This window comes from Pseudophryne corroboree, chromosome 2, assembly GCF_028390025.1.
Source record: "Pseudophryne corroboree isolate aPseCor3 chromosome 2, aPseCor3.hap2, whole genome shotgun sequence".
NCBI lineage: Eukaryota > Metazoa > Chordata > Amphibia > Anura > Myobatrachidae > Pseudophryne > Pseudophryne corroboree.
This window is the reverse complement of record NC_086445.1, coordinates 16,824,088-16,851,101: the sequence shown is the minus strand read 5'-3', so window position 1 is coordinate 16,851,101 and position 27,014 is coordinate 16,824,088. Positions and strand designations below refer to the sequence as shown.

The following is a 27,014-nucleotide window of genomic DNA, read 5'->3' as shown; positions in this document are numbered from 1 at the left end:
ACTACACCACCACGGGCAGTACCTGAACTGAGGTCACTCCCTGTCTGGCCGGTAACTAGATGTGTAGCTCCTCCCACTACGCTCCCGTGGGAAGTACCTGAGCTGAGGTCACTCCCTGCCTGACTGGTAACTATATGTGTAGCTCCTCCCACTACGCTACCGTGGGAAGTACCTGAGCTGAGGCCACTTCCTGTCTGTCTGGTAACCAGATGTGTAGCCCCTCCCACTATGCCACCATGGGCAGTACCTGAGGTCACCCAGTGCCTGGCAGGTAACTAGATGTGTAGCCCTGCCCACTATGCTCCCGCGGGCAGTACCTGAGCGGAGGTCACTCCCTGCCTGGCCGGTAACTGAAAGTGCAGCCCCTCCCACTATGCCACCGCAGGAAATACCTGAGTTGATGTCACTCCCTGCCTGGCCGGTAACCACTAACCAGATGAGTAGCCGATCCCACTTCGCCACCGTGGGCAATACCTGAGTTGATGTCACTCCCTGCCTGGCCAGTAACTAGATGTGTAGCCCTTCCCACTTTGCCACCGCGGGAAGTACCTGAGCTGAGGTCACTCCCTGCCTGGCTGGTAACCAGATGTGTAGCCGATCCCACTACGCCACAGTGGGCAGTACCTGAGCTGAGGTCACACCCTGCCTGGCCAGTAACTAGATGTGTAGCCCATCCCACTATGCCACCTCGGGCAGTACCTGAGCTGACGTCATTCCTTGCCTGGCCGGTAACCAGATGTGTAGCTCCTCCCACTATGCCACAGTAGGCAGTACCTGAGCCAAGGTCACTCCCTGCCTGGCCGGTAACTAGATGTGTAGCCCCTCCCACTACGCCACCACGCGAAGTACCAGAGCTAAGGTCACTCCCTGCCTGGCCGGTAACCAGATGTGTAGCCCATTCCACTACGCCACCGCGGGCAGTACCTGAGCTGAGGTCACTCCCTGCCTGGCTGGTAACCAGATGTGTAGCCCATTCCACTACGCCACCGTGGGCAGTACCTGAGCTGAGGTCACTCCCTGCCTGGCCGGTAACTAGATGTGTAGCCCCGCCCACTACGCCACCGCGGGCAGTACCTGAGCTGAGGTCACTCCCTGCCTGGCTGGTAACCAGATGTGTAGCCCATCCCACTACGCTCCCGCGGGCAGTACCTGAGCTGACGTCATTCCCTGCCTGGCCGGTAACTAGATGTGTAGCCCATCCCATTATGCCACCATGGGCAGTACCTGAGCTGAGGTCACTCCCTATCTGGCAAGTAACCAGATGTGTAGCCCCTCCCACTACGCTCCCGTGGGAAGTACCTGAGCTGAGGTCACTCCCTGCCTGACTGGTAACCACATGTGTAGCCCCTCCCACTATGCCACCGCGGTCAGTACCTGAGCTGAGGTCACTCCCTGCCTGGCTGGTAACCAGATGTGTAGCCCCTCCCACTATGCCACCGCAGGCAGTACCTGAGCTGAGGTCACTCCCTGCCTGGCTGGTAACCAGATGTGTAGCCCCTCCCACTATGCCACCGCGGGCAGTACCTGAGCTGAGGTCACTCCCTGCCTGGCTGGTAAACAGATGTGTAGCTCCTCCCACTACGCCACCGCGGGCAGTACATGAGCTGAGGTCACTCCCTGCATGGCCGGTAACTAGATGTGTAACCCCTCACACTACGCCACCGTGGGCAGTACCTGAGCTGAGGTCACTCCCTGCCTGGCCGGTAACTAGATGTGTAACCCCTCCCACTACGCCAACGTGGGCAGTACCTGAGCTGAGGTCACTCCCTGCCTGGCAGTTAACTAGATGTGTAGCCCCTCCCACTATGCCACCGTGGGCAGTACCTGAGCTGAGGTCACTCCCTGCCTGGCTGGTAACCAGATGTGTAGCTCTTCCCACTACGCCACCGTGGGAAGTATCTGAGCTGAGGTCACTCCCTGCCTGGCCGGTAACTAGATGTTTAGCCCATCCCACTACGCCACCATGGGCAGTACCTGAGCTGAGGTCACTCCCTGCATGGCTGGTAACCACATGTGTAGCCCATCCCACTATGCCACCGTGGGAGGTACCAGAGCTTAGGTCACTCCCTGCCTGGCTGGTAACCAGATGTGTAGCCCCTCCTACTACGCTACCGCGGCCAGTACCTGAGCTGAGGTCACTCCCTGCCTGGCTGGTAACTAAATGTGCAGCCCCTCCCACTACGCCACCGCGGGCAGTACCTGAGCTGAGCTCACTTCCTGTCTGGCCGGTAACTAGATGTGAAGCTCCTCCCACTATGCCACCACAGGTAGTACCTGAGCTGAGGTCACTCCCTGCCTGGCCGGTAACTAGATGTGTAGCCCCTCCCACTACGCCACCGTGGGCAGTAACTGAGCTGAGGTCACTCCCTGCCTGGCTGGTAACCAGATGTGTAGCTCCTCCCACTATGCCACCACGGGTAGTACCTGAGTGGAGGTCACTCCCTGCCTGGCCGGTAACCACATGTGTAGCCCATCCCACTACGCCACCGCGGGAAGTATCTGAGCTGAGTTCACTCCCTGCCTGGCTGGTAACCACATGTGTAGCCCATCCCACTATGCTACCGCAGGCAGTACCTGAGCTGAGGTCACTCCCTGCCTGGCTGGTAAAAAGATGTGTAGCCCCTCCCACTACGCCACCGCGGGCAGTACATGAGCTGAGGTCACTCCCTGCATGGCCGGTAACTAGATGTGTAACCCCTCACACTACGCCACCGTGGGCAGTACCAGAGCTAAGGTCACTCCCTGCCTGGCCGGTAACTAGATGTGTAACCCCTCCCACTAACCCACCGTGGGCAGTACCTGATCTGAGGTCACTCCCTGCCTGGCTGGTAACCAGATGTGTAGCTCCTCCCACTACGCCACCGTGGGAAGTATCTGAGCTGAGGTCACTCCATGCCTGGCCGGTAACTAGATGTTTAGCCCATCCCACTACGCCACCATGGGCAGTACCTGAGCTGAGGTCACTCCCAGCATGGCTGGTAACCACATGTGTAGCCCATCCCACTATGCCACCGCGGGAGGTACCAGAGTTTAGGTCACTCCCTGCCTGGCTGGTTACCAGATGTGTAGCCCCTCCCACTATGCCACCGCAGCCAGTACCTGAGCTGAGGTCACTCCCTGCCTGGCTGGTAACTAAATGTGCAGCCCCTCCCCCTACTCATGTACTGCGGGCAGTACATGAGCTGAGCTCACTTCCTGTCTGGCCAGTAACTAGATGTGAAGCTCCTCCCACTACACCACCACGGGTAGTACCTGAGATAAGGTCACTCCCTGCCTGGCCGGTAACCACATGTGCAGCCCCTCCCACTACGCCACCGCGGGCAGTACATGAGCTGAGCTCACTCCCTGTCTGGCCAGTAACTAGATGTGAAGCTCCTCCCACTATGCTACCACGGGTAGTACCTGAGATGAGGTCACTCCCTGCCTGGCCGGTAACCACATGTGTAGCCCCTCCCACTACGCCACCACGGGCAGTACCTGAGCTGAGGTCACTCCCTGCCTTGCTGGTAAACAGATGTGTAGCCCCTCCCACTATGCCACCGCAGGCAGTACCTGAGCTGAGGTCACTCCCTGCCTGGCTGGTAAACAGATGTGTTGCCCCTCCCACTACGCCACCGCGGGCAGTACCTGAGCTGAGGTCACTCCCTGCCTGGCTGGTAACCAGATGTGTAGCTCCTCCCACTACGCCACCGTGGGAAGTATCTGAGCTGAGGTCACTCCATGCCTGGCCGGTAACTAGATGTTTAGCCCATCCCACTACGCCACCATGGGCAGTACCTGAGCTGAGGTCACTCCCTGCATGGCTGGTAACCACATGTGTAGCCCCTCCCACTACACCACCACGGGCAGTACCTGAGCTGAGGTCACTCCCTGCCTGGCCGGTAACCAGATGTGTAGCCCCTCCCACTATGCCACCGCAGGCAGTACCTGAGCTGAGGTCACTCCCAGCCTGGCTGGTAAACAGATGTGTAGCCCCTCCCACTACGCCACCGCGGGCAGTACATGAGCTGAGGTCACTCCCTGCATGGCCGGTAACTAGATGTGTAGCCCCTCCCACTATGCCACCGTGGGCAGTACCTGAGCTGAGGTCACTCCCTGCATGGCCGGTAACCAGATGTGTAGCCCCTCCCACTACGCCACCGCGGGCAGTACCTGAGCTGAGGTCACTCCCTGCCTGGCTGGTGACCAGAAGTGTAGCCCCTCCAACTACGCCACCGCGGGCAGTACCTGAGCTGAGGTCACTCCCTGCCTGGCTGGTAACTAGATGTTTAGCCCCTCCCACTACGCCACCGCGGGCAGTACCTGAGCTGAGGTCACTCCCTGCCTGGCAGTTAACTAGATGTGTAGCCCCTCCCACTATGCCACCGTGGGCAGTACCTGGGCTGAGGTCACTCCCTGCCTGGCTGGTAACCAGATGTGTAGCTCCTCCCACTATGCCACCGTGGGAAGTATCTGAGCTGAGGTCACTCCATGCCTGGCCGGTAACTAGATGTTTAGCCCATCCCACTACGCCACCATGGGCAGTACCTGAGCTGAGGTCACTCCCTGCATGGCTGGTAACCACATGTGTAGCCCATCCCACTATGCCACCGCGGGAGGTACCAGAGTTTAGGTCACTCCCTGCCTGGCTGGTAACCAGATGTGCAGCCCCTCCCACTACGCCACCGCGGCCAGTACCTGAGCTGAGGTCACTCCCTGCCTGGCTGGTAACCAGATGTATAGCCCCTCCCCCTATGCCACCGCGGGCAGTACCTGAGCTGAGGTCACTCCCTGCCTGGCTGGTAACCAGATGTATAGCCCCTCCCCCTATGCCACCGCGGGCAGTACCTGAGCTGAGGTCACTCCCTGCCTGGCCAGTAACTAGATGTGAAGCTCCTCCCACTATGCCACCACAGGTAGTACCTGAGCTGAGGTCACTCCCTGCCTGGCCGGTAACTAGATGTGTAGCCCCTCCCACTATGCCACCGTGGGCAGTAACTGAGCTGAGGTCACTCCCTGCCTGGCAGGTAACTAGATGTGTAGCTCCTCCCACCACGGGTAGTACCTGAGCTGAGGTCACTCCCTGCCTGGCCGGTAACCAGATGTGTAGCCCATCCCACTACGCCACCACGGGTAGTACCTGAGATGAGGTCACTCCCTGCCTGGCCGGTAACCACATGTGTAGCCCCTCCCACTACGCCATCACGGGCAGTACCTGAGATGAGGTCATTCCCTGCCTGGCCGGTAACCAGATGTGTAGCCCCTCCCACTACGCCACCATGGGTAGTACCTGAGATGAGGTCACTCCCTGCCTGGCCGGTAACCAGATGTGTAGCCCCTCCCACTACGCCACCACGGGCAGTACCTGAGCTGAGGTCACTACCTGCCTGGCCGGTAATAAGATGTGCAGCCCCTCCCACTACGCCACCGCGGCCAGTACCTGAGCTGAGGTCACTCCCTGCCTGGCTGGTGACCAGAAGTGTAGCCCCTCCAACTACGCCACCGCGGGCAGTACCTGAGCTGAGGTCACTCCCTGCCTGGCTGGTGACCAGAAGTGTAGCCCCTCCAACTACGCCACCGCGGGCAGTACCTGAGCTGAGGTCACTCCCTGCCTGGCTGGTAACTAGATGTTTAGCCCCTCCCACTACGCCACCGCGGGCAGTACCTGAGCTGAGGTCACTCCCTGCCTGGCTGGTAACTAGATGTTTAGCCCCTCCCACTACGCCACCGCGGACAGTACCTGAGCTGAGGTCACTCCCTGCCTAGCTGGTAACCAGATGTGTAGCCCCTCCCACTACGCCACCGCGGGCAGTACCTGAGCTGAGGTCACTCCCTGCCTGGCTTGGAATCTCAGCCACATGAAGAGGTCGTCGTTCTCCTTCGTTTGTTGCTTCAGAACGTCCTCATCAGTGAGACGGATGTGCTCCACAAAGGCCTGTGACGATGACAGAGGGTGGGCGCAGGGTTATTGGGGTGCACTAGCTTCTGCCAACCCATAGACACTAATGTGCACATTATTCTATATGTCTATGTCAGGCATTCCCAACCACGGTCCTCAAGGCACACCAACAGTGCAGGTTTTAGTGATATCCAGGCTTCAACACAGGTGACTTAAATTAGTAGCTCAGTTATTTTGATTTAACCATCTGTGCTGCAGCCTGGATATCACTAAAACCTGCACTGTTGGTGTGCCTCGAGGACCGTGGTTGGGAATGCCTGGTCTATGTGGTCAGTGTGCTCTGTACTGTGCATCTGGGTGGCCTATTGGAAAACACACTGTACCATGGATGTGTACGATGGGTGTGTACACTGGGCGTGTACGATGGGTGTGTATGATGGGCATGTACAATGGGTGTGTACGATGGGTGTGTATGATGGGTGTGTATGATGGGTGTGTACAATGGGCATGTACAATGGGTGTGTACGATGGGTGTGTACGACGGGTGTGTGTGTACAATGGACAAGTAGTACGATGGGTGTGTATGATGGGTGTGTACAATGGACATATGCATGATGGGTGTGTACAATGAGGCCTGTACTATGGGTGTGTATGATGGGTGTGTATGATGGGGCCTGTGCGATGGGTGTTTATGATGGGTGTGTACAATGGGGGTGTACGATGGGTGTGTACAATGGACAAGTAGTACGATGGGTGTGTATGATGGGTGTGTACAATGGGCATGTACAATGGGTGTGTACGATGGGTGTGTACGATGGGTGTGTACAATGGGCATGTACAATGGGTGTGTACAATGGGTGTGTACAATGGGTGTGTATGATGGGACCTGTACTATGGGTGTGTATGATGGGTGTGTACAATGGACATATGCATGATGGGTGTGTACAATGAGGCCTGTACTATGGGTGTGTATGATGGGTGTGTATGATGGGGTCTGCGTGATGGGTGTGTATGATGGGGTCTGTGCGATGGGTGTGTATGATGGGGTGTGTATGATGGGTGTGTATGTTGGGGCCTGTACGATTGGTGTGTACGATAGGTGTGTATGAAGGGTGTGTATGATGGGTGTGTACGTTGGGTGTATATGATGGGTCTTGTGCGATGGGTGTGTATGATGGGGCCTGTGCGATGGGTGTGTATGATGTGGCCTGTGAGATGGGTGTGTATGATAGGTGTGTATGATGGGTGTGTATGATGGGTGTGTATGATAGGTGTGTATGATAGGTGTGTACGATAGGTTAAAAATCCTTGTATACACACTGACGTATCGGGAGGTCAACTCAATGTCACTCCTTAGGCGTCTGTGTGCAGACAATATCTCAGGCGCACCAGTATACTGTTTCAAATAAATATTGCCTTAATCTACACACTGACGTACGTAGGTGTGTATGATGGGTGTGTATGATTGGTGTGTACGTTGGGTGTATATGATGGGTCCTGTGCGATGGGTGTGTATGATGGGGCCTGTTCGATGGGGGTGTACGATGGGTGTGTATGATGGGGCCTGTGCGATGGGTGTGTATGATGGGGCCTGTGCGATGGGTGTGTATGATGGGGCCTGTTCAATGGGTGTGTATGATGAGTGTGGACAATGGGTGTGTATGATGGGGTCTGTGCGATGGGTGTGTATGATGGGTGTGTATGATGTGGCCTGTGCGATGGGTGTGTATGATGGGTGTGTATGATGGGTGTGTATGATGGGTGTGTATGATGGGGCCTGTGCGATGGGTCTGTGCGATGGGTGTGTATGATGGGGTCTGTGCGATGGGTGTGTATGATGGGTGTGTATGATGGGTGTGTATGATGGGGCCTGTGTGATGGGTGTGTATGATGGGGCCTGTGTGATGGGTGTGTATGATGGGGCCTGTGTGATGGGTGTGTATGATGGGTGCATATGATGGGTGTGTATGATGGGGCCTGTTCAATGGGTGTGTATGATGGGTGTGGACAATGGGTGTGTATGATGGGGTCTGTGCGATGGGTGTGTATGATGGGTGTGTATGATGTGGCCTGTGCGATGGGTGTGTATGATGGGTGTGTATGATGGGTGTGTATGATGGGTGTGTATGATGGGGCCTGTGCGATGGGTCTGTGCGATGGGTGTGTATGATGGGGTCTGTGCGATGGGTGTGTATGATGGGTGTGTATGATGGGGCCTGTGTGATGGGTGTGTATGATGGGGCCTGTGTGATGGGTGTGTATGATGGGTGCATATGATGGGTGTGTATGATGGGGTCTGTGTGATGGGTGTATATGATGGGGTCTGTGCGATGGTTGTGTATGATGGGGTCTGTGTGATGGGTGTGTATGATGGGATCTGTGCGATGGTTGTGTATGATGGGTGTGTATGATGTTGTCTGTGTGATGGGTGTGTATGATGGGATCTGTGCGATCATTGTGTATGATGGGTGTGTATGATGGGGTCTGTGTGATGGGTGTGTATGATGGGGTCTGTGTGATGGGTGTGTATGATGGGGTCTGTGTGATGGATGTGTATGATGGGTGTGTATGATGGGTCTGTGTGATGGGTGTGTATGATGGGGTCTGTGCGATGGGTGTGTATGATGGGTGTGTATGATGGGGTCTGTGCGATGGGTGTGTATGATGGGGTCTGTGCGATGAGCGTGTATGATGGGTGTGTATGATGGGGTCTGTGCGATGGGTGTGTGATGGGTGCATATGATGGGTGTGTATGATGGGATCTGTGTGATGGGTGTGTATGATGGGGTCTGTGCGATGAGCATGTATGATGGGGTCTGTGCGATGGGTGTGTATGATGGGTGTGTAGGATGGGGTCTGTGCGATGAGCATGTATGATGGGGTCTGTGCGATGGGTGTGTATGATGGGTGTGTAGGATGGGGTCTGTGCGATGAGCATGTATGATGGGGTCTGTGCGATGGGTCTGTGCGATGGGTGTGTATGATGGGTGTGTATGATGGGGTCTGTGCGATGGGTGTGTATGATGGGGTCTGTGCGATGGGTGTGTATGATGGGTGTGTATGATGGGGTCTGTGCGATGGGTGTGTATGATGGGTGTGTATGATGGGTGTGTATGATGGGGTCTGTGTGATGGGTGTGTATGATGGGGTCTGTGCGATCGTTGTGTATGATGGGGTCTGTGCGATGGGTGTGTATGATGGGGTCTGTACGATGGGTGTGTATGATGGGGCCTGTTCGATGGGGGTGTACGATGGGTGTGTATGATGGGGCCTGTGCGATGGGTGTGTATGATGGGGCCTGTGCGATGGGTGTGTATGATGGGGCCTGTTCAATGGGTGTGTATGATGGGTGTGGACAATGGGTGTGTATGATGGGGACTGTGCGATGGGTGTGTATGATGGGTGTGTATGATGGGTGTGTATGATGTGGCCTGTGCGATGGGTGTGTATGATGGGTGTGTATGATGGGTGTGTATGATGGGTGTGTATGATGGGGCCTGTGCGATGGGTCTGTGCGATGGGTGTGTATGATGGGTTCTGTGCGATGGGTGTGTATGATGGGTGTGTATGATGGGGTCTGTGTGATGGGTGTGTATGATGGGGCCTGTGTGATGGGTGTGTATGATGGGGCCTGTGTGATGGGTGTGTATGATGGGTGCATATGATGGGTGTGTATGATGGGGTCTGTGTGATGGGTGTGTATGATGGGGTCTGTATGATGGGTGTGTATGATGGGATCTGTGCGATGGTTGTGTATGATGGGGTCTGTGTGATGGGTGTGTATGATGGGATCTGTGCGATGGTTGTGTATGATGGGTGTGTATGATGTTGTCTGTGTGATGGGTGTGTATGATGGGATCTGTGCGATCATTGTGTATGATGGGTGTGTATGATGGGGTCTGTGTGATGGGTGTGTATGATGGGGTCTGTGTGATGGGTGTGTATGATGGGGTCTGTGTGATGGGTGTGTATGATGGGGTCTGTGTGATGGGTGTGTATGATGTGGCCTGTGCGATGGGTGTGTATGATGGGTGTGTATGATGGGGCCTGTGCGATGGGTGTGTATGATGGGTGTGTATGATGGGGCCTGTGCGATGGGTGTGTATGATGAGCATGTATGATGGGGCCTGTGCGATGGGTCTGTGCGATGGGTGTGTATGATGGGGTCTGTGCGATGGGTGTGTATGATGGGTGTGTATGATGGGGTCTGTGTGATGGATGTGTATGATGGGGCCTGTGTGATGGGTGTGTATGATGGGGTCTGTGTGATGGGTGTGTATGATGGGATCTGTGCGATCATTGTGTATGATGGGGTCTGTGTGATGGGTGTGTATGATGTCTGTGTGATGGGTGTGTATGATGGGGTCTGTGTGATGGGTGTGTATGATGTTGTCTGTGTGATGGGTGTGTATGATGTCTGTGTGATGGGTGTGTATGATGGGATCTGTGTGATGGGTGTGTATGATGGGATCTGTGCGATCATTGTGTATGATGGGGCCTGTGTGATTGGTGTGTATGATGGGTGTGTATGATGGGGTCTGTGTGATGGGTGTGTATGATGTTGTCTGTGTGATGGGTGTGTATGATGGGGTCTGTGTGATGGGTGTGTATGATGGGGTCTGTGTGATGGGTGTGTATGATGTTGTCTGTGTGATGGGTGTGTATGATGTCTGTGTGATGGGTGTGTATGATGTTGTCTGTGTGATGGGTGTGTATGATGTCTGTGTGATGGGTGTGTATGATGGGATCTGTGCGATGGGTGTGTATGATGGGGCCTGTGCGATGGGTGTGTATGATGGGGCCTGTTCAATGGGTGTGTATGATGGGTGTGGACAATGGGTGTGTATGATGGGGACTGTGCGATGGGTGTGTATGATGGGTGTGTATGATGGGTGTGTATGATGTGGCCTGTGCGATGGGTGTGTATGATGGGTGTGTATGATGGGTGTGTATGATGGGTGTGTATGATGGGGCCTGTGCGATGGGTCTGTGCGATGGGTGTGTATGATGGGTTCTGTGCGATGGGTGTGTATGATGGGTGTGTATGATGGGGTCTGTGTGATGGGTGTGTATGATGGGGCCTGTGTGATGGGTGTGTATGATGGGGCCTGTGTGATGGGTGTGTATGATGGGTGCATATGATGGGTGTGTATGATGGGGTCTGTGTGATGGGTGTGTATGATGGGGTCTGTATGATGGGTGTGTATGATGGGATCTGTGCGATGGTTGTGTATGATGGGGTCTGTGTGATGGGTGTGTATGATGGGATCTGTGCGATGGTTGTGTATGATGGGTGTGTATGATGTTGTCTGTGTGATGGGTGTGTATGATGGGATCTGTGCGATCATTGTGTATGATGGGTGTGTATGATGGGGTCTGTGTGATGGGTGTGTATGATGGGGTCTGTGTGATGGGTGTGTATGATGGGGTCTGTGTGATGGGTGTGTATGATGGGGTCTGTGTGATGGGTGTGTATGATGTGGCCTGTGCGATGGGTGTGTATGATGGGTGTGTATGATGGGGCCTGTGCGATGGGTGTGTATGATGGGTGTGTATGATGGGGCCTGTGCGATGGGTGTGTATGATGAGCATGTATGATGGGGCCTGTGCGATGGGTCTGTGCGATGGGTGTGTATGATGGGGTCTGTGCGATGGGTGTGTATGATGGGTGTGTATGATGGGGTCTGTGTGATGGATGTGTATGATGGGGCCTGTGTGATGGGTGTGTATGATGGGGTCTGTGTGATGGGTGTGTATGATGGGATCTGTGCGATCATTGTGTATGATGGGGTCTGTGTGATGGGTGTGTATGATGTCTGTGTGATGGGTGTGTATGATGGGGTCTGTGTGATGGGTGTGTATGATGTTGTCTGTGTGATGGGTGTGTATGATGTCTGTGTGATGGGTGTGTATGATGGGATCTGTGTGATGGGTGTGTATGATGGGATCTGTGCGATCATTGTGTATGATGGGGCCTGTGTGATTGGTGTGTATGATGGGTGTGTATGATGGGGTCTGTGTGATGGGTGTGTATGATGTTGTCTGTGTGATGGGTGTGTATGATGGGGTCTGTGTGATGGGTGTGTATGATGGGGTCTGTGTGATGGGTGTGTATGATGTTGTCTGTGTGATGGGTGTGTATGATGTCTGTGTGATGGGTGTGTATGATGTTGTCTGTGTGATGGGTGTGTATGATGTCTGTGTGATGGGTGTGTATGATGGGATCTGTGCGATCGTTGTGTATGATGGGGTCTGTGTGATGGGTGTGTATGATGGGATCTGTGCGATGGTTGTGTATAATGGGTGTGTATGATGGGGTCTCTGCGATGGGTGTGTATGATGGGTGTGTATGATGTTGTCTGTATGATGGGTGTGTATGATGGGTGTGTATGATGTTGTCTGTATGATGGGTGTGTATGATGGGATCTGTGCGATCGTTGTGTATGATGGGGTCTGTGTGATGGGTGTGTATGATGTTGTCTGTGTGATGGGTGTGTATGATGTCTGTGTGATGGGTGTGTATGATGGGATCTGTGCGATCGTTGTGTATGATGGGGTCTGTGTGATGGGTGTGTATGATGGGATCTGTGCGATGGTTGTGTATAATGGGTGTGTATGATGGGGTCTGTGCGATGGGTGTGTATGATGGGTGTGTATGATGTTGTCTGTATGATGGGTGTGTATGATGGGATCTGTGCGATCGTTGTGTATGATGGGGTCTGTGTGATGGGTGTGTATGATGGTGTCTGTGTGATGGGTGTGTATGATGGGGTCTGTGTGATGGGTGTGTATGATGTTGTCTGTGTGATGGGTGTGTATGATGTCTGTGTGATGGGTGTGTATGATGGGATCTGTGCGATCGTTGTGTATGATGGGGTCTGTGTGATGGGTGTGTATGATGGGATCTGTGCGATGGTTGTGTATAATGGGTGTGTATGATGGGGTCTGTGCGATGGGTGTGTATGATGGGTGTGTTTGATGTTGTCTGTATGATGGGTGTGTATGATGGGATCTGTGCGATCATTGTGTATGATGGGGCCTGTGTGATTGGTGTGTATGATGGGTGTGTATGATGGGTGTGTATGATGGGGCCTGTGTGATCGGTGTGAATGATGGGTGTGTATGATGGGTGTGTATGATGTTGTCTGTGTGATGGGTGTGTATGATGGGATCTGTGCGATCATTGTGTATGATGGGGTCTGTGTGATGGGTGTGTATGATGTCTGTGTGATGGGTGTGTATGATGGGGTCTGTGTGATGGGTGTGTATGATGTTGTCTGTGTGATGGGTGTGTATGATGTCTGTGTGATGGGTGTGTATGATGGGATCTGTGTAATGGGTGTGTATGATGGGATCTGTGCGATCATTGTGTATGATGGGGCCTGTGTGATTGGTGTGTATGATGGGTGTGTATGATGGGTGTGTATGATGGGGTCTGTGTGATGGGTGTGTATGATGTTGTCTGTGTGATGGGTGTGTATGATGGGGTCTGTGTGATGGGTGTGTATGATGGGGTCTGTGTGATGGGTGTGTATGATGTTGTCTGTGTGATGGGTGTGTATGATGTCTGTGTGATGGGTGTGTATGATGGGATCTGTGCGATCGTTGTGTATGATGGGGTCTGTGTGATGGGTGTGTATGATGGGATCTGTGCGATGGTTGTGTATAATGGGTGTGTATGATGGGGTCTGTGCGATGGGTGTGTATGATGGGTGTGTATGATGTTGTCTGTATGATGGGTGTGTATGATGGGATCTGTGCGATCGTTGTGTATGATGGGGTCTGTGTGATGGGTGTGTATGATGGGGTCTGTGTGATGGGTGTGTATGATGGGGTCTGTGTGATGGGTGTGTATGATGTTGTCTGTGTGATGGGTGTGTATGATGTCTGTGTGATGGGTGTGTATGATGGGATCTGTGTGATGGGTGTGTATGATGGGATCTGTGCGATCATTGTGTATGATGGGGCCTGTGTGATTGGTGTGTATGATGGGTGTGTATGATGGGTGTGTATGATGGGGTCTGTGTGATGGGTGTGTATGATGTTGTCTGTGTGATGGGTGTGTATGATGGGGTCTGTGTGATGGGTGTGTATGATGGGGTCTGTGTGATGGGTGTGTATGATGGGGTCTGTGTGATGGGTGTGTATGATGTTGTCTGTGTGATGGGTGTGTATGATGTCTGTGTGATGGGTGTGTATGATGGGATCTGTGCGATCGTTGTGTATGATGGGGTCTGTGTGATGGGTGTGTATAATGGGTGTGTATGATGGGGTTTGTGCGATGGGTGTGTATGATGGGTGTGTATGATGTTGTCTGTATGATGGGTGTGTATGATGGGTGTGTATGATGTTGTCTGTATGATGGGTGTGTATGATGGGATCTGTGCCATCGTTGTGTATGATGGGGTCTGTGTGATGGGTGTGTATGATGGGATCTGTGCGATCGTTGTGTATGATGGGTCTGTGTGATGGGTGTGTATGATGGGGTCTGTGCGATGGGTGTGTATGATGGGGTCTGTGCGATGAGCGTGTATGATGGGTGTGTATGATGGGGTCTGTGCGATGGGTGTGTGATGGGTGCATATGATGGGTGTGTATTATGGGATCTGTGTGATGGGTGTGTAGGATGGGGTCTGAGCGATGAGCATGTATGATGGGGTCTGTGCGATGGGTGTGTATGATGGGTGTGTAGGATGGGGTCTGTGCGATGGGTGTGTATGATGGGTGTGTAGGATGGGGTCTGTGCGATGAGCATGTATGATGGGGCCTGTGCGATGGGTGTGTATGATGTGGCCTGTGTGATGGGTGTGTATGATGTCTGTGTGATGGGTGTGTATGATGGGATCTGTGTGATCATTGTGTATGATGGGGCCTGTGTGATTGGTGTGTATGATGGGTGTGTATGATGGGGTCTGTGTGATGGGTGTGTATGATGTTGTCTGTGTGATGGGTGTGTATGATGGGGTCTGTGTGATGGGTGTGTATGATGGGGTCTGTGTGATGGGTGTGTATGATGTTGTCTGTGTGATGGGTGTGTATGATGTCTGTGTGATGGGTGTGTATGATGGGATCTGTGCGATCATTGTGTATGATGGGGTCTGTGTGATGGGTGTGTATGATGGGATCTGTGCGATGGTTGTGTATAATGGGTGTGTATGATGGGGTCTCTGCGATGGGTGTGTATGATGGGTGTGTATGATGTTGTCTGTATGATGGGTGTGTATGATGGGATCTGTGCGATCGTTGTGTATGATGGGGTCTGTGTGATGGGTGTGTATGATGGGGTCTGTGTGATGGGTGTGTATGATGGGGTCTGTGTGATGGGTGTGTATGATGTTGTCTGTGTGATGGGTGTGTATGATTGGGTCTGTGTGATGGGTGTGTATGATGGGGTCTGTGTGATGGGTGTGTATGATGTTGTCTGTGTGATGGGTGTGTATGATGTCTGTGTGATGGGTGTGTATGATGGGATCTGTGCGATCGTTGTGTATGATGGGGTCTGTGTGATGGGTGTGTATGATGGGATCTGTGCGATGGTTGTGTATAATGGGTGTGTATGATGGGGTCTGTGCAATGGGTGTGTATGATGGGTGTGTATGATGTTGTCTGTATGATGGGTGTGTATGATGGGTGTGTATGATGTTGTCTGTATGATGGGTGTGTATGATGGGATCTGTGCGATCGTTGTGTATGATGGGGTCTGTGTGATGGGTGTGTATGATGGGGTCTGTGTGATGGGTGTGTATGATGGGATCTGTGCGATCGTTGTGTATGATGGGTCTGTGTGATGGGTGTGTATGATGGGGTCTGTGTGATGGGTGTGTATGATGGGGTCTGTGCGATGGGTGTGTATGATGGGGTCTGTGCGATGAGCGTGTATGATGGGTGTGTATGATGGGGTCTGTGCGATGGGTGTGTGATGGGTGCATATGATGGGTGTGTATGATGGGATCTGTGCGATGGGTGTGTGATGGGTGCATATGATGGGTGTGTATGATGTGGTCTGTGCGATGGGTGTGTATGATGGGTGTGTATGATGGGTGTGTAGGATGGGGTCTGTGCGATGAGCATGTATGATGGGGTCTGTGCGATGGGTCTGTGCGATGGGTGTGTATGATGGGGTCTGTGTGATGGGTGTGTATGATGGGTGTGTAGGATGGGGTCTGTGTGATGGGTGTGTATGATGGGTGTGTAGGATGGGGTCTGTGCGATGAGCATGTATGATGGGGTCTGTGCGATGGGTCTGTGCGATGGGTGTGTATGATGGGGTCTGTGTGATGGGTGTGTATGATGGGTGTGTATGATGGGGTCTGTGCGATGGGTGTGTATGATGGGGTCTGTGCGATGGGTGTGTATGATGGGTGTGTATGATGGGGTCTGTGCGATGGGTGTGTATGATGGGGTCTGTGCGATGGGTGTGTATGATGGGTGTGTATGATGGGTGTGTATGATGGGGTCTGTGTGATGGGTGTGTATGATGGGGTCTGTGCGATGGGTGTGTATGATGGGGTCTGTGCGATGGGTGTGTACAATGGGCATGTACAATGGGTGTGTATGATGGGTGTGTACGACGGGTGTGTGTGTACAATGGACAAGTAGTACGATGGGTGTGTATGATGGGTGTGTACAATGGACATATGCATGATGGGTGTGTACAATGAGGCCTGTACTATGGGTGTGTATGATGGGTGTGTATGATGGGGCCTGTGCGATGGGTGTGTATGATGGGTGTGTACAATGGGGGTGTACGATGGGTGTGTACAATGGACAAGTAGTACGATGGGTGTGTATGATGGGTGTGTACAATGGGCATGTACAATGGGTGTGTACGATGGGTGTGTACGATGGGTGTGTACAATGGGCATGTACAATGGGTGTGTACAATGGGCATGTACAATGGGTGTGTACAATGGGTGTGTATGATGGGACCTGTACTATGGGTGTGTATGATGGGTGTGTACAATGGACATATGCATGATGGGTGTGTACAATGAGGCCTGTACTATGGGTGTGTATGATGGGTGTGTATGATGGGTGTGTATGATGGGGTCTGTGTGATGGGTGTGTATGATGGGGTCTGTGCGATGGGTGTGTATGATGGGGTCTGTGCGATGGGTGTGTATGATGGGTGTGTATGATGGGTGTGTATGTTGGGGCCTGTACGATTGGTGTGTACGATAGGTGTGTATGATGGGTGTGTATGATGGGTGTGTACGTTGGGTGTATATGATGGGTCTTGTGCGATGGGTGTGTATGATGGGGCCTGTGCGATGGGTGTGTATGATGTGGCCTGTGTGATGGGTGTGTATGATAGGTGTGTATGATGGGTGTGTATGATGGGTGTGTATGATAGGTGTGTATGATAGGTGTGTACGATAGGTTAAAAATCCTTGTATACACACTGACGTATCGGGAGGTCAACTCAATGTCACTCCTTAGGCGTCTGTGTGCAGACAATATCTCAGGCGCACCAGTATACTGTTTCAAATAAATATTGCCTTAATCTACACACTGACGTACGTAGGTGTGTATGATGGGTGTGTATGATTGGTGTGTACGTTGGGTGTATATGATGGGTCCTGTGCGATGGGTGTGTATGATGGGGCCTGTTCGATGGGGGTGTACGATGGGTGTGTATGATGGGGCCTGTGCGATGGGTGTGTATGATGGGGCCTGTGCGATGGGTGTGTATGATGGGGCCTGTTCAATGGGTGTGTATGATGGGTGTGGACAATGGGTGTGTATGATGGGGTCTGTGCGATGGGTGTGTATGATGGGTGTGTATGATGTGGCCTGTGCGATGGGTGTGTATGATGGGTGTGTATGATGGGTGTGTATGATGGGTGTGTATGATGGGGCCTGTGCGATGGGTCTGTGCGATGGGTGTGTATGATGGGGTCTGTGCGATGGGTGTGTATGATGGGTGTGTATGATGGGTGTGTATGATGGGGCCTGTGTGATGGGTGTGTATGATGGGGCCTGTGTGATGGGTGTGTATGATGGGGCCTGTGTGATGGGTGTGTATGATGGGGCCTGTGTGATGGGTGTGTATGATGGGTGCATATGATGGGTGTGTATGATGGGGTCTGTGTGATGGGTGTGTATGATGGGGTCTGTATGATGGGTGTGTATGATGGGATCTGTGCGATAGGTGTGTATGATGGGGTCTGTGTGATGGATGTGTATGATGGGTGTGTATGATGGGGTCTGTGTGATGGGTGTGTATGATGGGGTCTGTGTGATGGATGTGTATGATGGGTGTGTATGATGGGGTCTGTGTGATGGGTGTGTATGATGGGGTCTGTGTGATGGGTGTGTATGATGGGGTCTGTGTGACGGGTGTGTATGATGGGGTCTGTGTGATGGGTGTGTATGATGGGGTCTGTGTGATGGGTGTGTATGATGGGGTCTGTGCGATGGGTGTGTATGATGGGTGTGTATGATGGGGCCTGTGCGATGGGTGTGTATGATGGGTGTGTATGATGGGGCCTGTGCGATGGGTGTGTATGATGAATGATGGGGCCTGTGCGATGGGCCTGTGCGATGGGTGTGTATGATGGGGCCTGTGCGATGGGTGTGTATGATGGGGCCTGTTCAATGGGTGTGTATGATGGGTGTGGACAATGGGTGTGTATGATGGGGTCTGTGCGATGGGTGTGTATGATGGGTGTGTATGATGTGGCCTGTGCGATGGGTGTGTATGATGGGTGTGTATGATGGGTGTGTATGATGGGTGTGTATGATGGGGCCTGTGCGATGGGTCTGTGCGATGGGTGTGTATGATGGGGTCTGTGCGATGGGTGTGTATGATGGGTGTGTATGATGGGTGTGTATGATGGGGCCTGTGTGATGGGTGTGTATGATGGGGCCTGTGTGATGGGTGTGTATGATGGGGCCTGTGTGATGGGTGTGTATGATGGGGCCTGTGTGATGGGTGTGTATGATGGGTGCATATGATGGGTGTGTATGATGGGGTCTGTGTGATGGGTGTGTATGATGGGGTCTGTATGATGGGTGTGTATGATGGGATCTGTGCGATAGGTGTGTATGATGGGGTCTGTGTGATGGATGTGTATGATGGGTGTGTATGATGGGGTCTGTGTGATGGGTGTGTATGATGGGGTCTGTGTGATGGATGTGTATGATGGGTGTGTATGATGGGGTCTGTGTGATGGGTGTGTATGATGGGGTCTGTGTGATGGGTGTGTATGATGGGGTCTGTGTGACGGGTGTGTATGATGGGGTCTGTGTGATGGGTGTGTATGATGGGGTCTGTGTGATGGGTGTGTATGATGGGGTCTGTGCGATGGGTGTGTATGATGGGTGTGTATGATGGGGCCTGTGCGATGGGTGTGTATGATGGGTGTGTATGATGGGGCCTGTGCGATGGGTGTGTATGATGAATGATGGGGCCTGTGCGATGGGTCTGTGCGATGGGTGTGTATGATGGGGTCTGTGCGATGGGTGTGTATGATGGGTGTGTATGATGGGGTCTGTGTGATGGGTGTGTATGATGGGGCCTGTGTGATGGGTGTGTATGATGGGATCTGTGTGATGGGTGTGTATGATGGGATCTGTGCGATCATTGTGTATGATGGGGTCTGTGTGATGGGTGTGTATGATGTTGTCTGTGTGATGGGTGTGTATGATGGGGTCTGTGTGATGGGTGTGTATGATGTTGTCTGTGTGATGGGTGTGTATGATGTCTGTGTGATGGGTGTGTATGATGGGATCTGTGTGATGGGTGTGTATGATGGGATCTGCGCGATCATTGTGTATGATGGGGCCTGTGTGATTGGTGTGTATGATGGGTGTGTATGATGGGGTCTGTGTGATGGGTGTGTATGATGTTGTCTGTGTGATGGGTGTGTATAATGGGTGTGTATGATGGGGTTTGTGCGATGGGTGTGTATGATGGGTGTGTATGATGTTGTCTGTATGATGGGTGTGTATGATGGGTGTGTATGATGTTGTCTGTATGATGGGTGTGTATGATGGGTTCTGTGCGATCGTTGTGTATGATGGGGTCTGTGTGATGGGTGTGTATAATGGGTGTGTATGATGGGGTTTGTGCGATGGGTGTGTATGATGGGTGTGTATGATGTTGTCTGTATGATGGGTGTGTATGATGGGTGTGTATGATGTTGTCTGTATGATGGGTGTGTATGATGGGATCTGTGCGATCGTTGTGTATGATGGGGTCTGTGTGATGGGTGTGTATGATGGGATCTGTGCGATCGTTGTGTATGATGGGTCTGTGTGATGGGTGTGTATGATGGGGTCTGTGCGATGGGTGTGTATGATGGGTGTGTATGATGGGTGTGTAGGATGGGGTCTGTGCGATGGGTGTGTGATGGATGTGTATGATGGGTGTGTATGATGGGATCTGTGTGATGGGTGTGTAGGATGGGGTCTGTGCGATGAGCATGAATGATGGGGTCTGTGCGATGGGTGTGTATGATGGGTGTGTAGGATGGGGTCTGTGCGATGGGTGTGTATGATGGGTGTGTAGGATGGGGTCTGTGCGATGGGTGTGTATGATGGGTGTGTAGGATGGGGTCTGTGTGATGGGTGTGTATGATGGGTGTGTATGATGGGGTCTGTGCGATGGGTGTGTATGATGGGGTCTGTGCGATGGGTGTGTATGATGGGTGTGTATGATGGGGTCTGTGCGATGGGTGTGTATGATGGGTGTGTATGATGGGTGTGTATGATGGGGTCTGTGTGATGGGTGTGTATGATGGGGTCTGTGCGATGGGTGTGTATGATGGGTGTGTATGATGGGGTCTGTGCGATGGGTGTGTATGACGGGTGTGTATGATGGGTGTGTATGATGGGGTCTGTGTGATGGGTGTGTATGATGGGGTCTGTGCGATGGGTGTGTATGATGGGGTCTGTGCGATGGGTGTGTATGATGGGTGTGTATGATGGGGTCTGTGCGATGGGTGTGTATGATGGGTGTGTATGATGGGGCCTGTGCGATGGGTGTGTATGATGGGTGTGTATGATGGGGTCTGTGCGATGGGTGTGTGTGATGGGGCCTGTATGATGGGTGTGTATGATGGGGTCTGTGCGATGGGTGTGTATGATGGGGTCTGTGTGATGGGTGTGTATGATGGGGTCTGTGTGATGGGTGTGTATGATGGGGCCTGTATGATGGGTGTGTATGATGGGGTCTGTGTGATGGGTGTGTATGATGGGGCCTGTATGATGGGTGTGTATGATGGGGCCTGTGTGATGGGTGTGTATGATGTGTGTGTACAATGGGTGTGTACAATAGGTGCGTACAATGGGCATGTACAATGGGTGTGTATGATGAGTGTGTACGATGGAGCCTGTGTTTGTGTGATGGGTGTGTACTATATGTGTGTACATTGGTTGTGTACTATAGGTGTGCACCATGTGTGTGTACTATGGGTGTGTACCATGGGTGTGTACTATGGGTGTGTACCATGGGTGTGTACTATGGGTGTGTACTATATCCCTAATTCCGAGTTGATCGCTCGCTAGCTGCTTTTATCAGCATTGCACACGCTAGGCCGCCGCCCTCTGGGAGTGTATCTTATCTTAGCAGAAGTGCGACTGAAAGGATCGCAGCGCTGCTACATAAAAAGATTGTGCAGTTTCTGAGCAGCTCCAGACCTACTTCTACCTAGCGATCACTTCAGACTGTTTAGTTCCTGCTTTGACGTCACAAACACCCTGTGTTCTGCCAGCCACTCCCACGTTTCTCCCGGCACGCCTGCGTTTGTATCTGACACGCCTGCGTTTTTCAGCACACTCCCTGAAAACGGTCAGTTACCTCCCAGAAACACCCACTTCCTGTCAATCACTCAGCGGCCAGCAGTGCGACTGAAAAGCGTTGCGAGACCTTGTGTGAAACTGCATCGGTTGTTGTGAAAGTACGTAGCGCGTGCGCACTGCGCGCCATACGCATGCGCAAAAGTGCCGATCTTTAGCCTGATCGCTGCGCTGCGAACAACGGCAGCTAGCGATCAACTATGTGTGTACCATGTGTGTGTACCATGTGTGTGTACTATGTGTGTGTACCATGTGTGTGTACTATGTGTGTGTACCATGTGTGTGTACTATGTGTGTGTATTATGGGGATCATTCCGAGTTGTTTGCTCGTTAAAAATCTTCGCATCGCAGCGATTTTCCGCTTAATGCGCATGCGCAATGTCCGCACTGCGACTGCGCCAAGTAAATTTGCTATGCAGTTAGGAATTTTACTCACGGCTTTTTCATCGTTCTGGTGATCGTAATGTGATTGACAGGAAGTGGGTGTTACTGGGCGGAAACAGGCCGTTTTATGGGCGTGTGGGAAAAAACGCTACCGTTTCCGGAAAAAACGCAGGAGTGGCCGGAGAAACGGAGGAGTGTCTGGACGAACGCTGGGTGTGTTTGTGACGTCAAACCAGGAACGACAAGCACTGAAATGATCGCAGATGCCGAGTAAGTCTGGAGCTACTCAGAAACTGCTACGAGGTGTGTAATCGCAATATTGCGAATACATCGTTCGCAATTTTAAGATGCTAAGATTCACTCCCAGTAGGCGGCGGCTTAGCGTGAGCAAATCTACTAAAATCCGCTTGCGAGCGAACAACTCGGAATGACCCCCTATGTGTGTGTAATATGTGTGTGTACTATGTGTGTGTACTATGTGTGTGTACCATGTGTGTGTGTACTATGTGTGTGTACCATGTGGGTGTGTACCATGTGTGTGTACCACGGATCTGCTGTGAGGCGCCCGGTTCCCCTCTTCCCATGAGAAGTATCAGCGGGCACCTGGTGTTTGTCCGGCTGCAGTCGGTCGGTCATCGTCTGGCGGGCGACACTGGAGTAATAGGCATAAGACAGATCATAGTCCAGCGGATACCCGTCCACGCCCAGGTGGTGCTTGTGCCCCAGGGACAGCTGTGACAGACGCTCGCTCTTCTGGGCAGAGATGAGGCTGAATTTCAGAGCCTGGAGACAGACAGACAGTGACAGGATCATTCCTATCCTACAGCAACCACTGCGGTTACCGGGGAGACACTGGCAGCACAGCCTCTGCGGTTACTGGGCCGGGCGATGTGTGCGGTGATCACCCATATGGGCACTAATGTGATGTCACTAGGAGTATTATACACAGGAGTATAGGAGTATTATACACTGGAGTATAGGAGTATTACACACTGGAGTATTGGAGTATTATACACTGGAGTATAGGAGTATTATACACTGGAGTATTGGAGTATTATACACTGGAGTATAGGAGTATTACACACTGGAGTATTGGAGTATTATACACTGGAGTATAGGAGTATTACACACTGGAGTATTGGAGTATTATACACTGGAGTATAGGAGTGTTATACACTGGAGTATAGGAGTATTATACACTGGAGCATAGGAGTATACACTGGAGTATAGGAGTGTTATACACTGGAGCATAGGAGTATACACTGGAGTATAGGAGTATTATACACTGGAGCATAGGAGTATACACTGGAGTATAGGAGTGTTATACACTGGAGCATAGGAGTATACACTGGAGTATAGGAGTATTATACACTGGAGCATAGGAGTATACACTGGAGTATAGGAGTATTATACACTGGAGCATAGGAGTATACACTGGAGTATAGGAGTATTATACACTGGGCCGGGCAATGTGTGACATTATCACCCATATGGGCACTAATGTGATGTCACTAGGAGTATTATACACAGGAATATAGGAGTATTATACACTGGAGTATAGGAGTATACACTGGAGTATAGGAGTATTATACACTGGAGTATAGGAGTAGTATTATACACTGGAGTATAGGAGTATTATACACTGGAGTATTGGAGTATTATATACTGGAGTATAGGAGTATTATACACTGGAGTATAGGAGTATTATACACTGGAGTATTGGAGTATTATACACTGGAGTATAGGAGTATTATACACTGGAGTATTGGAGTATTATACACTGGAGTATTGGAGTATTATACACTGGAGTATAGGAGTATTATACACTGGAGTATAGGAGTATTATACACTGGAGTATTGGAGTATTATACACTGGAGTATAGGAGTATTATACAGTGGAGTATAGGAGTATTATACACTGGAGTATAGGAGTATTATACACTGGAGTATAGGAGTATTATACACTGGAGCATAGGAGTATTATACACTGGAGTATAGGAGTATTATACACTGGAGTATAGGAGTATTATACACTGGAGTATAGGAGTATTATACACTGGAGTATAGGAGTATTATACAGTGGAGTATAGGAGTATTATACACTGGAGTATAGGAGTATTATACACTGGAGTATTGGAGTATTATACACTGGAGTACTGGAGTATTATACACTGGAGTATTGGAGTATTATACACTGGAGTATAGGAGTATTATACACTGGAGTATAGGAGTATTATACACTGGAGTATAGGAGTATTATACACTGGAGTATGGAGTATTGGAGTATTATACACTGGAGTACTGGAGTATTATACACTGGAGTATTGGAGTATTATACACTGGAGTATAGGAGTATTATACACTGGAGTATAGGAGTATTATACACTGGAGTATAGGAGTATTATACACTGGAGTATGGAGTATAGGAGTATTATACACTGGAGTACTGGAGTATTATACACTGGAGTATAGGAGTATTATACACTGGAGTAACAGGGCACATTGCACATCAGATGCTGCTAGTCCCCCCGGATAGTGGGCAGGTAATGATGGCGTGTAGAGTAACGGCAGCACATATTATCATGCACAATGCGTCAGACGTTTACACAAACATGTAACTATAAGCTCATTACATTCCATCCTGCCAACACGCATGTAATAATAAGCTCATTACATTCCATCCTGCCAACACGCATGTAATAATAAGCTCATTACATTCCATCCTGCCAACACGCATGTAATAATAAGCTCATTACATTCCATCCTGCCAACACGCATGTAATAATAAGCTCATTACATTCCATCCTGCCAACACGCATGTAATAATAAGCTCATTACATTCCATCCTGCCAACACGCATGTTATAACTAGGAGACACATCTCTAATCATACACTCAGTGCAGAAACTATAGGAACAAAGATACACAGTAATATATAGGTGCACAGGGGGCTATTTACTAAGACTTGGATTGAGATAAAGTGGAGAGAGATAAAGTAGCAGCCAATCAGCTCCTAACTGTCATTTTTCAAACACAGCTGTAACATGACAGCTAGGAGCTGATTAGCTGATACTTTATCTCTCTACACCTTATCTCCATCCAAGGCGTAGTAAATAGACCCCTATATATATATATATACAGACACTCAGAAGGGCTCCCACCCAGTCACTATCCTAATACTAAAGTCATACTTACACTCAGGGGCAGGAGTATAAAGCCTTGGATGGAGAGAGAGATAAAGTACCAGCCAATCAGCTCTTAACTGTCATCTTTCAAACATAGCCTGTGACATGGCAGCTAGAAGCTGATTGGCTGGGACTTTATCTCTGCAGATTTTATCTCCATCCAAGGCTTAGTAAATAGCCCCCACAGCCTGCTACATGACAGGAGTTGTTTGGCCGGTACTTTATCTCTCTCCATTTTATCTCTCTCTACTTTATCACTTTTCAAGGCTCAGTGTGATAGGCAAAACCAGTGGCGGGGGCTGCCAATCAGAAGACACAGCCGTGTCCACCACTATACAACTGCAGCTACGGATGGCAGGAGGTGAGCACCACTAATACCCCTTCCACACCGCACAAATAACCCGGTATCGACACGGAATATTGCCAGGTCGACACGGGTCAGCATGCGGTGTGAAAAGGGCCTGACCCGGCAATTGAACCTTGGAATAAAGCAGCGTTATTCCCAGGATGAATACCGGGTCAGTGGCAGCGTAAACGGGCTCCCGGGTCACTGCGACCCGGGACCCGTTCACTACAATTGGGAGAGGCGGCGCAGAGATGATCTCATCTCCCAGCACCGCCCCCGCTGCTGCTATGGCAACCCGCCCGGCATATTGCCCGGTCGGGGAAGCCAGCAGCAGCGTCCAATGCCGGGTCCTGCCCAGGAAGGACCTGTTTCCAATTCTCGGGTGGGATTCGGCATTGGCGGTGTGAAAGGGGTATTACTGAGTTATCTCCATAGGGTACTGTGCAAAACTTGTTGAGACAAAAAGGACACTCTGAACTGAGAAAGTCTGGGCCCATTAGAGTACACTATAACAACAAAGAGAATCTACACAGTTGCAGCTTAAAACACAGCGCCACCTACTGGTACTCCATCACGGCTTCCCAAGCAATACTAAGCTGTCAATATACTCCAGCACAACTGACACACTCACAGCTGCATCCTAAATAATAATAATAATAATAATAATTTTATTTATGTAGCATTCTTTCTCCAACAGGACTCAAGGCGCGTAACAGATAGAAAACCCATTTCTGGCACAACATTGCGATTCTACAACATTCTTCCTTACACCTCATCCTGAAAATACAATGTAACACAATATTCGCACATCACAACTTTCTCACTCAGTGTACAGTCAGGTAAGGAGATCTATTAAAGATTTTTTTTCTTAATAGATCTATGATGTTTGAAATCGGCATCTTAAGATAAGTGAGAAATATATACAAATGGGTCAGGGTGGAAATTAGAAGCTTCCGTCCAGTCATACGATGTACAGGGCATCCGGAAAGTATTCACAGCGCTTCACTTTTTCCACATTTTGTTATGTTACAGCCTTATTCCAAAATGGAATAAATTAATTTCCCCCCCTCAAAATTCTACACACAATACCCAATAAAGACAACATGAAAAGTTTTTTTTGAGATTTTGCAAATGTATTAAAAATAAAAAACTAAGAAATCACGTGTACATAAGTATTCACAGCCTTTGCCATGAAGCTCAAAATTGAGCTCAGGTGCATCCTGTTTCCACTGATCATCCTTGAGATGTTCCTATGGTTTAATTGGGGTCCACCTGTGGTATATTCAGTTGATTGGACATGATTTGGATAGGGACACACCTGTCTATATAAGGTCCCACACTTGACAGTGCATGTCTGAGCACAAACCAAGCATGAAGTCAAGTGAATTGACTGTAGACCTATGAGACAGGATTGTCTCGAG

General features: G+C 51.0%; 1 protein-coding gene across 1 annotated transcript in view; it reads right to left on the bottom strand.

Moving 5' to 3' along the window:
- The window catches only part of LOC134993276 (protein sel-1 homolog 3-like), a 161,582-nt gene that overhangs the window by 97,706 nt on the left and 36,862 nt on the right, over positions 1-27,014 (bottom strand). The window contains exons 11-12 of the mRNA XM_063950860.1: positions 22,667-22,846; positions 5,795-5,914 (exon numbers count right to left, since the gene is read on the bottom strand). Of these exons, the coding sequence (XP_063806930.1) occupies positions 5,795-5,914; positions 22,667-22,846 (300 nt within the window). The remainder of the gene's footprint in view (positions 1-5,794; positions 5,915-22,666; positions 22,847-27,014) is intronic.